Below are 16549 nucleotides of genomic sequence, written 5' to 3'. Positions count from 1 at the left end.
GATCGACTCATAAAAGTGCAAATTGAAACGAACACAGCAGACGGACATCAGCCAGCGTCAGGCTGGGCATCCACCACTCCTCCGCTCTTGGCACGCGACTCTAGGCTCGCTACAAGGCAGTGCCAGGGTGGAAAAGTCCCACAGGCAGGAGCACAGGCAAGTTTACGATGACACTACTTGTGAAAGGGCAAGGATGTCACAACCAAGCCCAGGCGTCTCCTAAAAAGCTCACAAGAGACCTCCTTTAAAGGGGAGAGGGAAAATTGCCTCCCATTTTTCTGGGAGCACAAAAAGAAAGAGTCCCTGTGTTTGGCATGCTTCGATGCTGGTCCTCCCCAGGGGGTAGATAGCCTGGCCGGATACACAGTTGTGACTTGACCCACCCAAGAACCATTTCTCCTCAAACTGCCAAACGCCTCGCTAAGATAGTGGGGTTTTCAGAGAGCAAAGGAGAAGAGTAGAAGAACGGGACTCCACAGCTTGAGAAGCTCACGTTTGAAGGCTGCCACTTGTCCAGCATGGCTTTTACCCCTCTGCTACGAGAAAGGCCATAGCAAGGTTTACTAGAATCAAGACAAAAACCAAAATAGGCATCTGGGGGAAGAGCAAGGCTGTCCTCTACTTCCTGGACGTGAGTAACAAAACACACATGCCTAAGCTGGAGGAGCAGGAAGGGAGTAGAATAAAGAACAGAACAACTGTGTGCGTATGCATATAAACATATATGCATGTATATACACACACACACACACACACTTCTTTAAAAACTTCCCAATTTCACTTCTCTTTTACCCTTCACAAAATCTGTTCCAGTTATCGGACATGAATAAAGGTAGATGCAGTGTTCAGAGTTAGCGGCAGCTTAAACTCAGGAATGCCAAAAGTTAGTGCCTGTGCAGCGTGCCAAGACCTTGCTGGGCTTGTGATCTTTCGTGGTGAGACACAGCTGGGGAATCTGAGCTCAGCCTGCTGAGCACTTCACCTGCCCACTCACCGCCTCTCCAGCAGATCCGTACATTGCCTGAGCTGCTTTCCTATCGCTACACCATCTTGTTTTCTTCTCTGCTGCCTCCTGACTTTCTGGTACCCTTTGAGAGCTCTCTTTTCTCCTTTACAGCACACCAATAGCAGCTATCCTACCCTCCCGCTCCCCCACAAAAGAAAGCTACAATTAACAGGGCAGTATTTATGCAAAGGGCTTTTCACTGTATGCAGCCCTAGCACATTTTGTTCGGATGTACACGCACTTGCCCTAACAGAGCCCTGCTGCAGGGTAGTGGTAGCTCAGGAACAGAGGCAGTGCTAAAGCACAGCAGCACTGAAGTGCCCCGACAGAAATGCACAGCATGAGGCGCGTGTGCAGGCATAACTGCATGCACACATACACGTAGAGTATATAAATTATATACAAATGAGACACCATATATATATCCAGAGAGATGTGCGTATTCAACAGAGTAATGGTAGACAGTGGTACAATACAATTTATTGCCTCCCAAGAAATGGCACATAAACAGGGTCAAAGCAGAAGGGCAGCTCAAAGTTCAACAGGCCCTTTTCCCTGTGGGGTGAATAAACAGCATTATTCCAGGATCTACCATAGTGCTTTCTGCACAGGTTACAGCGAATGCGCAGTGCACATTCTTCTGAAATGTTGAGGGATGAATGGGATAGAGTGACGCCAGCCTGTTCCCAAGCCAGGCAAGGAATGGCTGCAGGGAATTTTCTGTGGAAAGCTTGGTATCGTACCACTTTTGTTTCTTCAACCCCTTTGAAGCTCACAGGCTTGGACCGAATGCAGGTGAAAGAGAGCTGACCTCCGTTTCAATGCTGCATCCGAGGAACAAAGCACAGACCGTTCAACAGGGATGGGAGAGGTGGTTGCTGACTCCCTGGGACCACAGAGAATGAGGAAAAACGTGGTCCCTTTCACTGATTTTAATTAAATAAAATCAAAAGAATTTCAAATCTGATAAAGAGGTGAAAACGTTGGCTCCTCTGGTTTTATATCTCTGGGCTCAACTTCATCAGAACTTCAGGTGTTTGCAACGGGGAAAGAAAAATAATCACAGAATAAAAGATTTTAGGTGTCAAGCTGGGGGATCTGACAATACTGCAACAAAATTTGCCAGGTAGTCCATACAGAAGAATTTCTGCAGTGTTAAGTGTCAACATAGAAGAGGCAAGAACATCTTTGCTGAGGTACTAGAATAGTTTCTACAATTTTCAGATTACAATATTTTTAAAACCAAGTTTAGGGCATGACTGCAACAAGTACAAAATGGAGTAATTGGTCTTACTTTTAAAAACAGAGTTTGCAAACTGATTCAGAAAGTGTTTGCTTCTCTCCAGCACATTTTACAGTCATTCATATCTCTCACAAATAAATACTTGAGATATATTAAAATTCTCAACACCAATGACCTCCTCCTATACCTCCAACGTACAACCTGATCTTGAGTCTCTGGCTACACTTGCTTTCTCTTGAGATCAGGCTTACTTAGGACAGCTTTCCTTCCCACAGGTACACACAGGGACACACACATTTAGACCAGTTAATCTGAATCAGTTTTTGCAAACTATTTTAATTAAAATATTAACTTGTTGGAATAGTCCAGGTCTGCACATGATATACATGTAAAAATGGTTACTACACAATTCTTTTTGAATACAAAAAAGCCAATATGGGATAGCCATCATTTGGATTCAGCATTCAGTCATGCTTGACATTACACAAAGAGATGGGTTGAGGGAATTCTGTTGAAGTAGCTCAATTTAAGCCAGAGACTTTGACCAAATTCAAACCATAACAGAAGCAAAAGAATGAACCCACTGAACTCGCAGGTACAGCTTGTCGCTGCTGCTGTTTGTGATTGAGGAGCTGAACTGCAAAACATTGTGTTAGCACCATGCTCTGGGCACACCCTCCACACTCGCACTGTAAATTCCAATACAATTTGGGGTTTTTGGCTTTTCATTTCATTTTTTCTTTCCTTCTGAACCCAGGAAAATATAGGTACCCTTCCTATATCAGTTTTGCTGCATTTCAACAACATTGCAATGCAAAAGAATGACCCCCAAACATCAATTCCACATTAAAAAAAAAAAAAAAAACATAGCTGAAGAAGGAATAAGACAATTCACGGTCATCGCTTGCCCCGCAGGGGTCAACCAAACCAACCCCCTCCTTGGGGCCACTGCCTCATTCTCAAGCTTCCATGAACTGTTAATACTACAAAGCTCCTTACTAAGGGGCTGCTCAAACATATTTTGGTATAGTTTCCATCTTTGATTAGAGTGATATGCTATGCCAAGGCGCTGGAAATCCCACTTGGATTCACCAGACATTGGCAGAGAGTTAAGGACTGGGAGCGGATGTTAATTTAGCTAATGAAAGAACGTCGCCGTGTTGAGAGTACTAAAACAGCAGCGAGACTAGAGCATTTACTATATAAATATGTCACATGGACAAACACATTCGGAAAACCTTGCTTTTGAGCCCTATAAACATATTAAAGGCAAATCCTAGAGTTAGCAGCTAGTGTTTTCTTCAAGATGATTAGTGTGCAAGGAAAAACATTTACAAAGAACCCTGGCTGGTCAGTCCCCAAGACAGAAATCTTTGCCTCAAGCAAACTTCATCTACCTGCTCTTCTCCGAACCCCACAGTGCTGGCTGACGCAGAACGCACTGGCACAAGAGCACGGGGGTATCTCCGGTTCCCAGCACTAAGGGATGACGCTATGCCACAAAGTCATTAGACTCCCCGACCCTTTATCACCGGATTGATTTCACAACCACCTTTGCTTCCTTTCAGTAGTACAGCAGCTCCAAGGAGCCTCCAGAAGTAGTGCCTTCTTGCATGGTGTGACATGCTGCCAAACAATCGCAGCATCTCAAGGGACTGTAAAAGTTGTAATATATTGCAGCAAACAAAATAATAAAAAGGAGCCTCACATGCAGCAAGATCTACAGTGGTGATGTGGGTTAGTCATCAGCTGGGAAAGAGTCATTGGCTCAGCTCCTCCTGGTACACTGTGGCAACTAAACATTTAAACAGTTGGCTACACTCTACATGTAAACAGGAAATTGCAACAAGCCAAAAAGGTAATAAATTGGTGGATGTAGTGTAATAATGAAAAACCCGATCAATGGCGTTTCATGACTATGGCATTCTTCAAAATACCTCTGGCATTTGAGATTGATTGGCTGAAAAATCTAACATTTCTGAATGGAGCAAAAAGGACTATGCTGGGCTCCAAGAATCATTCTGATGCTTAGCTAAAATGAGATGTCACAGTATTAGCTGTACAAGTGTATCACTTATGCTCCTCTGCCCAACCTCACCTGAGCTACCAGCAGCACAGTCAGGGAGTGCCAAAGCGGGAATACAACTTTGAACATTTCTAGCCTGTTTCCTCCAGACAGGTTTACCTATGCAGTTCTCGGGAAGCCGACCAGTGCCTTCTGGGAGAAGGTCACTTCTTAAGCAACACGGGGTGGGCACTTGGGTAGAAGGGCCCTGCTAAGCCCTGGTGTCTCTTGGCCTCTCTTCTCACCCTTCTTCCTCACCTACAGGTCTCTGAAAATGCCTCTTGGCAGAGGCAATACCCTAGAAATGTATCCAATTTAATGACAAATAAAAACGGAACAGAAGATCCAGCTGTTCCTCCCTTGGATGCTGGTTTAAGGGCAGCTCACCTGGTTTTCGCAGGGTGGCAGTTAGAAATTTATGAACATGGGAGGAGGTCTCCATTCTCCCTCAGACTTCCTACGGATGGCGTGACAACAGCAGTCTGAGGCCCTTCTGTCACGTCAGTGCGACAACCACCAGCCAAAGCCAACTCTTCTGACTAATTGCATATATTTCTCAGATGCCCTCCCAAGTCCCCTCCAAAAAGTAAAAACAAACAGACAAACAAACAAAAACCAACCCTCCCAACCCTGCAGCCAAATACTATGACATCCCAGTTAGTAAACACAAAACATAATGCTTTACAAAATGAATACAATATTCCATGTGCACCCAGCTTCCACACGTCAGCACCGCACTGAGGAGGCTGCTGGGCTGGTGTCTGTAGGCAGTTTCTGTTGGCAGACAGCTCCAGTGGAATTGCCACCCTCAGTTATTGTTTAAGTTATGTATAAGACATGTGTGAACCATTGGATATTTGTGAAGTAACACTTGTGCTCCTGCTCATGCCCTGTTCCGTCCGTCCCCCAGAAGCTGTCCGCCTCAGAGCCTGGGGGCTGTTGCGGACCCCTATAGCACTACCTCGAGGTACCCCCTGCATGGGCCCCGAGGGGTGACCCCATGGCTGAGGTCCACCTTGCATTGGATGGCCCCAAGCTTGTGGTGGGCCACCCATGGGATGACCCCAGTGAGGTGCTGCGCCCCCAGTAGGATTGTGGGACCAGCCAGAAGCTCCCGGGTAGCTGTGGCTGAACGCCTCGGGGGAGAGATTAGAAAGAACCATATTACTAAAACCTAGCCTCATGCTTTCTGAGTCAAAGGCTTCGATCTCGCGAGCTTGACGCTCCAGCAGGCTTCGTATCCGTTCGGTACGCTCGTTTTGCAATGCCAGCATCTCCTCCTCAATCTGGGAAGGCAAAAAGAAAAGACATTCTGTAGCAGCAGGACTTTGCAGGCACGGCCTCAAGCCTTTGAAGGCCTTCTAACAGCAAGCAAACGGGGAAGCCTCTCCCCATGTTTCTGTGAAAGACTGGATCTCAGTCAAGCGCCCCCCAAAACACAATCTGAGCAAAAGGGTGAAAAGCGATGGTCAAGACTAACTTAGTTCACTGGCATCTCCCCTGCTGTCAGCAACCACACAGCCAAGAGGTTGTCTTGGTCTGTACTGAAGGCGCTGGAGAGAGCACTGCGCTTGTAAGCGCTCTGTTGCCTTAGTCAGGGAATATGCAAAGTGATTTCATCTGGAATTTAGGAAACAATCTGCTCCAACGTGAGTCATCTCCTGGGCCATTTGGGGCTTTCAGAAACTGCCTCATTTACTTGCCTATTTCTTAGTGCTAGCAGGGAGATACTGACTCTCTCCATAGAGCAGCCTTGCTCACTCTTGCTGAAGGCTGCACAGTGGTCAGCTGGCTTGGAAACGACAGAGTAGGAAGATGGTGTTTTCTCTAATGTTATCTCTTTAGATTTCTGCACCTGTTTCTTCCAATACTACTATCTAAGAAGAATCTCCCCTTTCCTTTCAAAACTAGCGCCTCCAGGATACGAAGCTGCACATAATTTCCAGTCTTTGCATCAACAAAACAAACAGGACTTAGTGTGACTGAACTTCACAGAAAGACATGCCCAATGCAGCACATTAAAATAACATCACTGAGAAGTGACCTCAGGATGCAGGACTCTGAAGATGAGGTGTCAGAGGCGCATGGGAAAGAAATGAGTAAATCTAAATTCTTTTGGAGACTCTCTTGGGACAGGCTCATTACTGTTGCAACATGAGCAACAGCATCAGGGTATAGCATGTACAAGTACCTCAGTAAAACTTTAAAACTGCCCGTTGATGGGGCTGGCTACTCCCTCCTTAGCCCAAGTCAGAGACACACATGCTCTGTTGAGTTACTATGGTGAAGGGCACCATCAAAAATAAAAAGCACTGCACTGAAAAGGAAGTAGAGTCCTACGCACGCACTGACATCTGGAATGTGGTTTATTGTTGAGTATCAGAGATTGACCTTGCCATAGGCTATGTATATGTTTGTGCATATAAATTCAGAGATTCATCTTGTGCACATACCTGCCCTTCCTCTGGCTGCCAGACAGCTTCAGTTAGCACATGTATGCAAATACCAGCTGACATCGCTGAGCTACCCACACCAGAACACTTGCAACTGTTAATTCTTCCAAAATAAACCCCCAAAGCCCCACACCCTAGCAACCTGGGCACGCAGGTGGTGCAGTTTTCCCTTGAGCTGCCGCTAAGCAACTGTAATCCCAGCAGAAACCAGTGGCCCACAACTTTGCGTGTTGCAACGCATGAGTACTACATGTATTTCTAAATAAAGCCTCCCGCCTATGGAAGTTGAAGGACTATCCAATTTTTTGCTATTCTAAGGCAGTAATTAACTGCAGGCATTAAAACCTGCAATGGGCTGAACTCATTATCAATGGTCAGGGACACTCAGCATACAAGCAGTAGGCTTGCTATGGCATGCTTCTTCCCAGAGCTCTTGTCAGATCGTGCCGCCAGAGGGCAATGCAGACCCAGCATAAATTCAGTTGCAGGGCTGCAATGGGAGCCGTCCTCTCCCGGATGGGAACAAAATAACTAGGACCAGACCAACCTAATGATGGGGTTTAAATACAGGTACAATACCTGTGAGTGCCACAGGGGAATCTTGTTTTCACAAATTAAATTGCTTCCTGCGATTCAACTTTCTGTAAGACCAAAGTGCAATAGGACTGTGCTGTTTTCTCAGAGGTGCTTTCTCTGCTGACCATGAGGTGGAGCAGTTTTATTCCAATAAGGCCCCTCTACCAGCCAACCATCCATCTGACAGCCTCTGGGGGAAGTAAGTGTGAAGAATCTCGAGGCCACAGAGTAATTGCCGTAATTTAACAATCGCTGATCAGCACCAAAGTTTGGAACTGTCGTGTGGACGGTGACGGCTGGCACCCACAGGGCAAATCAAGAGGGGAAAAATTCACAGGAGGAAGGCTGACTGTGCACTTCCTTTCACAGACTAATGCGTTAGTTACCCTTCCCCTGGTTTGCGTAGGCCACTCGCACGCATTTCTACACATACCACGTGTCTGGCACTGGATGGGAAAGCATGCTCCAACAAGAAAGCCCTTAAATACAGGTAGTCAATTCAAGCTTAAATCTAGGGAGCAGCAGGTCCCATGCTTGCGTGTCTGGCTCCTTCAATTTGCTTAAACCAACAGTGCAGATATAAGCATTTCCACAACCTGAATGTCATTTCACTGGGAAACTACAGCTCAGTCCCCATAGACCGACAAATGGAGCAGAGCTGCAGTAAATTAGATAACCGTATTGCCATAAAACACAGGGTCTCAAATCACAAGTCCATCCTAACGCATTTTACCTTTCTTAATCTCAAGATACCTACTGCTGACACCATGGAAAATAAATAAATACATAAATAAATAAATAAAATCTTAGCTTTGGATTGTTGTCTGTCCTCTAACAAGCCGGAGGAGTCAATCCGCAGCTCACAGACTGAAAGAACAGTTCACCTTCCCTTCTGCCCCGAGAGCCACGACTTCCTCCAGCAGGCAAAGCTTCAAAAGCAGCCAGAAGCAGCTCACAAAGGCTAAACTTTCTGCCAGCTCAACTATCCTATGTGTCACTGAGCTATCATCCTAGAAAGGCCAATATCCAAATGATCTGTGTTGCTCTATACAACAAGGTAAGAGCAATTTCTCTCTGTTGATGAGCAAGGTGCAATTTAAGATCTGAAACAAGGACAGTGCTACTGATACTCGCCTGCCCGTCTTACCTTCTGCTCAAGGAGGGCCCGGCGGAGGGATACCCTCTGCTCAAGGTCACGCAGCTCCCGATCATGCTGGGCTTCTGCCTGCATCTTGATTTTACTCTGATATGCATTCAGCAGCTCCAATTCCTGCTGCAGCTGCATCTTCAAAACCTGGCACTCTGCTTCCTGTGCCTCGTCCAAACGCAGCTGGGAAAGGCAGACAATAGAGACGTTTCACTATGGGGTAACCACTCATGACACCCTGGGGGAGGAACTGCAGGGAGGGGAAGAGAATAGGATGGGACTTTGCTTTCTTAGCAATACAATTGGCCTCTATTGTACTTAGTTTCACTGAACAGAGAACCTATAGTGACAAGGACTGGGGACAGTGAGCCCACAGCGCTGATGCAAGTGATGCTGCCGAGCAGTGGTGCCTCAGGAACCATGATCCATACTGCAAAGACCAGATTGCTGGAGGTGGTAGCATCCACAGCTCTCCTTTTCATTAGAGGCAAAGCTTAAAGAAAGAAAAGCTCTCCTGTGCTCTGTTCAACTGGATTAACCAATTTCCTGTATGTGGGAGACTTAAGTCCATATCCCTGCCAATGCAGGACTTAGGGTGAAAGAATAAAATGACAAACTTAGAAACCCGTAAGCAACGCGATACTGAACTTTTTTTAATCTTCCTATACAAAAATTAAGCCAGCTACCCTGCCTCACAGTGTCAAATTTGTGCACAGAGTGACTTGCGCAGGACACAATATGCAAGAAGTGCAAAGAAAACTGCACGTTCAGTTGCAGCAGGGACTCAAAGCATTGCTCATGTGGTCATCCCTTAAAGAAGGGTTTACAGAACTTTCACATCGCTTTTAACATTATTTCAGATTTACAGTCAAAAGTCTGGACTCCTCCATGACTCACTGAGCATCCTCCACCAGTAGGACATGCTTTGGTCAGTATCACTGAAAACTCAAAACCTCGATGACTTAGACAGTAGGCTGCTCATTATTTAATGAAGCTTTAACAGCAGCTTTTACATTGTCAGATTTCATGCAAAAGCAGTCTTTTGGCCACACAGACGCATCATTGTGCATCTCTAAAACAGCGGCTTCAGCTTCAACCTGCCTGAAGTGGGCAATGTCTCCTTTCTCTGAATTTGAACGCTGTTTTTTTAAATATAGAGGACTGTGCTGTGCATGGCGTATGTAGCACGGAAGCAGATCCCCTGTGCTATCAGGATACAGATCGGTTAAAACGTAAACATCCCCATTTGGCTGAGGAACCCTGGGTCCCTGGGAGGCAACTCACAGCTTGTGTAGAGAGCATTTCATTAATGCTGTGATCATACTGCTCGGCCAGGATAGCCAGCTTCCGGGTCTGCTCCTCCTTGAGCCGTTTGAGGACAGCTTTATGTTCACTCTTTGGCGTGGTCTCCAGCAGATGGTTTCTCAGTGCTTTGTACTGTCTGGTTTGAATCTTGCATGTATCCTGAAACTGCTTCTTTATCTGTAGTTCTTTTGACTGGAAAGATGGAGGGGACACAAACAAAAAGAAAAACAGCACATTTCAAATGGGAGAAATATCCATTCAAATGGATATTTAGGATTACATTAAGGACGTGAGTTCAAGAATCCACAAATGTATATTAACATCTACAGTACAAGGAGGGAAGCAAAATGCACAAGAGGCAACGACTACTGCTGCAGCTGCTTTGACACTGCTACTGCGCAAAACAATTACAATACAGACACTTTTGCAACAAAGCTCCAGCCTAAATACAGCTGTCTCTACACAAAGAGCCTCACATTTGTCACTGGACTGGATCCAGTCTTGGGTATTGCTTTTCAAGAAAAGTTCTTGAGGGATAGGACTAATATTTATTAGTACCGAAAGCCATACTCACACAGGGTTGCGCTTGTATGGCACATATATACGAAGAGCACTTAACGTTATGAAAAGAAGCAGATCTGGTGCATGGAAGGGACAGGGAAAAAGGGTGACACTTTTTCCATTAAGGGTTTCATGAATGAGGGATGTATTCTAAGTCTTAGATATTAAGAGTTTGATTTTCATAAGGATACTCAAAAATGGCTTGGAAAGGTTAGACATCTGAAGAGGTGCACCACAAGCAACGCTAGTAGCACGCTAGCCTAGCGGACAAACAATTCTCCAGTCCCCTTGGAGGCTTACTGGAGATTGATTTTTTCCTTTGCACTTGTTAGCATCTCCGTGTTGTTGAGAGACACGGTTTTGTGAATGTGCACAGGACTGAGACACACTAATCCCGGAAAAAGTACCTGGAGTTGCCATCGACTTTGCTGTACGATGCTGGATAAATTAATTACTCCTTTCTTTCACTTATCTTACCTGCCTCCAGAGCAGCTTGTAAGGGTTAACATCTGCAAAGTTTTTTGTTTTTTTTTTTTTTTTTAAGAGCCTGAAAAGGAAGCTTCTCTAGAGTTCCCTGCATCTTTCTACATGAAGACTGGGTTTTGCTTAGTTAGAAGTATCCTAGCCAGAAGTGATGAGTGATGGTGGTTAACTGATGGATAGTTATGTTCTCCGAGGAGGCGGGTAGGGGTCAAAAATCGGAGCCGGACACATCAGTCAGTACGCAGCCCGGGCCATTTATACTGTTAGCCCACCATGGTCAAATCCTGAAGTGCTGGGGACAGGCAACGAGTGTAGGAACAGATTCCTGTTCCTTGAAATAGCTTGGAAGAATTCTGGGTTCTGAACCAGCAAGGCAGATATGTGCATGTCTCCCGTCAGCTCCTCCACCGAGTGCTCCTGGCACTAACTCAAGGCTCAGCAGGGTAGGTGATAAGCACAGCACTTGCAGCTACCTATGAAGATTGAGAGGGATCAGACAATAAATCCAGCCCAATTTAGATGTCAGTACGCTTTGTTGCATAAACCAACAATTCGTCTTTGCTAAACTGATGCAGAAAACCGGACAGAGATGGTTTTCATTCAACCAAAACATGCTGCCATGGAGAGGAAGATATCACTTTTACCCTTTCTAAATTCACAGGAAGTTATTTTCCTCCAGGAAACCTTTAAGGTTGTTTCTCCCTGCCCCTAAGGGAAATGCCTGCAGGTTACATACTCCCATCATGGACCTGGTCACAGCAAAACACTATCAATCTATTTTGTCCTCACTTTCTGTCAAGTTTCACTTGGACGCCAGACTCTGTTTACAGCCTTCCAATCCAAAGGCTTTAACAACAGGAAACAAGGGAGGGGTAAGGTTTCCAGTCAGACTTTTGACAAGATCATTTTGACCTAGCCTTGTGAAATACCAGCAAGAGGGTATTTGCATCACAATTAAAAAACTCAAAATAATAACAGAGCAGTTTCCACTGAAGGGTGAATTCTAGCTATCATTCCTTCCAATACAGTAATAATTGCAACACACACTGACCATTAGAAACTGCTTTCAGGACAAAGGACTTCACTAAAAACAAAGGGAAAGCCTGAAACCTGTGCCCTCTAAGGAAAACACTGCTGGAGAGGGAAACCATACAAATAATCAAATTATCTAGTCAAATAAGAATACTTGCCTGCATTCGTCAGAAGCGGGAGAAAGAGTTAATACCAGGGAACAGTCTCAATACATAGGGGATTGTAATACAAACTGAGTGACTGTCCAGCAGGCTGCATTAGCAGCACTGTGTGTACGTGGAGGTGCTAGACTGAGAGCTCAAGCCTGAAATCCTTCACTAATCACAGAACAGCTATGCAAGGCAAACTGCAAGCTTTCCATGCTCCTCACCAAAATGCTCCAGCCCTCTCCCCACTGGAAAGGGGGAGGAGGTTGAGTAGTCTGCAAAGGTGAGAGGGGAGCTAAGACTCCACAGCCTGGGCAGACCTCCAATTTCACTGTGCCTACTGCCAGCTAGGGAATTCATACAAACGTGCTGCCCACTCGTGTTTGCATCGCATCACCTTGGGGAGGCGGAACTCATTCATGCTAATCTCGGAAGGATCAACCTAATGCAGCTGCTTCAGTTTTATTCAGCTCAGAGTGCAGCACAGCTTCTTTGTGAAGTCACCAGCTATTTATACATTATATCCTTGGAGATTCTTAACAGCGATAAGATGGTCCCTGGTACTCACAAGCTAGGTTTTTCACTATTTAGTATTATTCTGATATTGACAAACCACATATTTTACTCTTGCTGAAATTCTATTTCCAGTTGGTTACTTTCCAGACAATCTCTGTAAGAAGATGACTTGCAGGTGGTGCAAACTAAGTCAGACAGAAATATCACGAAGCAGGAAGACCTAGAACAATACAGAAACGCCATGCTCAGTATGCCATACGCTCATTTTGTTACTGGCACAGCTGAACACTGGGCGGAGAGAAGAATGCTGCCTCCTCAAAGGAAACGTACCAGGCAGCTATGTGAATGGCCTTATACTCCATTCTGAGGCACTTCAGAATAAACCACTGGACTTCTTTTGATGAAGTGAAGGCTTACAGTGAAAATACTAAGAGTCTCAATTACAGAGGCCCCATAGTTCTGGTCAGGCATCACAGTGGCAAGGGCAGCGCGAGTAACCCATGAGAGCACAACACAGCAAAGGTCGGCGTTAGCATCTTCCTCTTCCTGACGATGCTGCAATTGGTTGTTACCTCTTTCCCAACGTTGGCTGGCATATCAGCATTAACACAAAAAAGTAACGAGGTGTGCTATAGCCAAGACTGGTAGCGCATTTTACTTTGATGCACAAACACCACAAAGCCTTTAAAAAAAAACCCCAGAACACACACACGCAAAACACTGCTTCTTTCTATAAAGACAGATTATCTTCTTGTGTGTGCGGGGAGAAGAGGATCAGAAAACGGTGTAGGAGGAAGAGGGGAAAAAGGACACTGCAAAGACTAAATGCATTTTAAAGTAACACAAAAAGGAGGGCACGTTGCCGAGAACAGTATGCTTTTCAAATTAAATGAGGGAACAGTGTTGTTAGAGCCTGCCTATAATACCCTGCAACCATGATCACCATTGCTACAGTTCATACATATGGTGCTTGTAGGGCTGCAGTCACACAGCTTGACAAACATGACACTTCTATAAAAACATATTAATTATAGAATTAGATAGCTCTTCAAATTAGCGAGTTTCAAAATACCTTGGACCCACATGCACTGCAAATAAGAACTCAGCTGCAGCCTGGTCTCACGCTGCATCGCTCATGTGCAACGCGTGCACAAGCTCTCGCACGCTGAGCTGCGACATACCACTTTCCCACTACCACTAGCAGTGTCCTGCTCCTGCAGCGTGCTCCCAGCGCTCCTGCGTTACATAATACCTTCAGGCTCTTGGGCTGCTGCCGAACCTCCATGACGTGCTTACGCCGCAGCTCCCGCTCTCGGCGCTTGTTGTATTCCAGCTGGTTGGTGAGCTCCGTTTGGTGCTGGAGTCGGATCAGCTCACAGCGCATCTTCTGGATGGTACTGAGGTGGCGGAACTCCAGCTCCTGCATGGACTCGTGCTGACGCAGCAGCATGGCGTGCTCCAGATCCTTCTGTGTCTGCCTTTTGTTCAACTCCTAACAAAAGGAGGGAGGGAATTATTAGATCCTTTGCTTACTTGGATTTGCATTTGTGATGTGATATTTCACTTGGTCCACAAGGCATTTCCCTCTTTCCAAGGCATTTGAGGGCAGAGCACGGTTTTTACATCTTATCAGAAGCAAACAACATTGCCATAGGCAGTTTCTCCCTCCTCGTTTCACTCTTCTTCTTCCTGTCCTGGATGTTCAACAGGATTCACAGGAAGCATTTTCTGGAAAGGACAGTAATTGTTTTCTCTATTGACTCTTTGGATCTAACAGCTCTCTCAAAACAGAGCACTAAAGTGAACATTTGATTCTGAACGATCCCTTAAATGTCATGTTGATTCCCATCAGGGGTTGTGAAAAATATCAACCCATTATTTTACCAAAAAAATTTCTGATGTGGTGATTAATGTTTCAGTGAGACTGCAGGTGCTCTACAAGGTGCATTTCAGACTGGAGACAGTTCCACAGCCTCATCTCTACCTATTCTCTTACCTCCCGAACCAGGTCCTGCTCCAGGTTATGGCGGCCAAGGAGCATCCGTCTCTTAAAGCGGCGGCACTCCAGCTCCAAGTACTGTCTCTGACGCCTCAGTAAGTTGGCTTCCTCCTCTGCCTGGAAATGCTGGATATTCTCCTTCTGCTTGGAGAGCCACTCCTGCTTCTCCTTCTTTGGAGTGCTCTGGTTTTCATTCAGCTCCTGATAACAGCAAGGTAATTAATTGTGGAATAATCACATTAAGCTCCTTGGCACTGACCAACTGGACAGACCTGCCTAATAAACCACGTTTCAGGCAAAGCTGTTCCACCTTGTCTTTTCAGGGCCAGTACCATCAAAGCATTTGCAAAATGCATCATGTCACATATCTAAGGGAATATCAGAAGACAACTCGGACAGGATCAAATTTAATTGCAGCTTTTTTTGCATTGACCATTTTAGCTAATCAAAATGCTGTTCATGCTCACAGTTTCCAGGCACATATGATAGCCTAAAACTTAAAAATGATGGTTTGAAACCGAAAATGTAGAGGTGCAATGAGATCCAGCCATATTGCCTGACAGATATTTTTACAGGCCCCCGGGGGGTTGAAAGGAAGGGGAAAGTTTCATCATCCTAGCTCATTCACAAACGTTCTTCATACAGAACTCCAGGCCCCTAGCATATCAGACAATTATTATATGCCTTGCTTGATCAGAACACATATACACTGTACAAGCAACTCACTGAGGCTGGGCGACTCACTGAGATTCCATAACTTACAAAAACAATTTTAAAAAGTTCACAGGTGAAATTTAAGGCCACATTTTCCACATTTGTATTAAATTCAACATATAGCTTGAAACCTCTTTTATCAAAGAACTTGCTTGCTTGAATTTCATACTAGAGTATTCCGTACAATAATTAGACTTGTCACAATACATTTCAGCTCAAGTATGAGACAGAACTCCTCTGTATTTCATCAAGGGGTCAACCTACTGTGTCCTGGTGTGCTGTGATCTACTGCCTGTCCAGGAAAAGATTCCAAGTTATTATACAGAGCCCACGCTGCTACAGTTTTGCTGTTAGATCTTTCAGCTTTGCTGCTGGTCAGCCTTTTAACTCCCAGGAAATGTCTATGTCTGGGAATACTTCCCTTTGGATTTCATGGCTGCAGGTGCCACAGTTGCATCACACAAATTGATGGTTGAACTGTTCTTCCAAAAACATTATTTATAGTGCCTATAACTTCAGCCACTCTTTAAAAGGAACAAGGAAGTTCGATTCTACAGTTGTTCTGCATTTCACAAAGGTCCTTATTTTCACTAAAATACAGTAGCTACTGAACTAGTAGATAGATTTCTCCATTAAAATTAACTACCGTTTTACACATATTTTTCTTTAAAAAAACAACAGCAACAAACACTGCAGGTCACCTTTACTGCTCTATTTTCTTGCTGCCACATAGACAGCATTTAAACGATGAGAAACTTCACTAATTGCTGCAGTGCGTGGTCAATATTGCAGCTACAAAATATAAGAGAAATGCTCACTACTTTTCTTAAATTATTTTCATTCCTTAGGATTACTAAATGTGCGTGCTTCTAGCTAAAAATTAATACTGAACACAACACAAATATATATGTGCCAATATCAGGATAAATCCTCTTATTCTAAGGTCAGAGATATGAAACAAATATAATATATAACGGGACTCCGCTCATGAAACGCAGAGCTTGCTGAAACCAGCAAGTTTTCTTGCTCATAGCAGCACTCATTTCTGAACGTTCACTGCTCTTGCACTGCATTTTACACTGTACTATTGGTTCACATTTCTCATTACAGATGAGTTACCTCTTTCAGCTGCTCTTTACGCAGCTTATATTCTCTCTTCTGGGACTCCAGGAAACTGTTCAGTTCTTTTTTCTGTTGGGCCTGAATATGCTGCTGAAATTTCTTTTCTTCATTGGCCATCACTTTAGCCTACAGCAAGTCCAGAGGCAAATCAGTCTGAGGCCTGATTGATTACAACCCATCT

The 16549-nt window shown here is 44.8% G+C and overlaps 1 protein-coding gene across 2 annotated transcripts in view; it reads right to left on the bottom strand.

Annotated features, from left to right (window-relative positions):
- Positions 1–2555: 2555 nt before the first annotated feature.
- TAOK1 (TAO kinase 1) overlaps positions 2556–16549 on the bottom strand; it is a 68658-nt gene continuing 54664 nt past the window's right edge. For both annotated transcript variants that reach the window (XM_068909541.1, XM_068909542.1), the window contains exons 15-20: positions 16366–16494; positions 14530–14733; positions 13786–14025; positions 9775–9987; positions 8491–8673; positions 2556–5600 (exon numbers count right to left, since the gene is read on the bottom strand). In XM_068909541.1, coding sequence (XP_068765642.1) covers positions 5139–5600; positions 8491–8673; positions 9775–9987; positions 13786–14025; positions 14530–14733; positions 16366–16494 — 1431 coding nt within the window. In that variant the 3' untranslated portion in view covers positions 2556–5138. The remainder of the gene's footprint in view (positions 5601–8490; positions 8674–9774; positions 9988–13785; positions 14026–14529; positions 14734–16365; positions 16495–16549) is intronic.

This window comes from Struthio camelus, chromosome 16 (assembly GCF_040807025.1).
Source record: "Struthio camelus isolate bStrCam1 chromosome 16, bStrCam1.hap1, whole genome shotgun sequence".
NCBI classification, from domain to species: domain Eukaryota; kingdom Metazoa; phylum Chordata; class Aves; order Struthioniformes; family Struthionidae; genus Struthio; species Struthio camelus.
The sequence above is the reverse complement of the archived record's forward strand: the minus strand, read 5'-3'. Positions and strand labels throughout refer to the sequence as shown.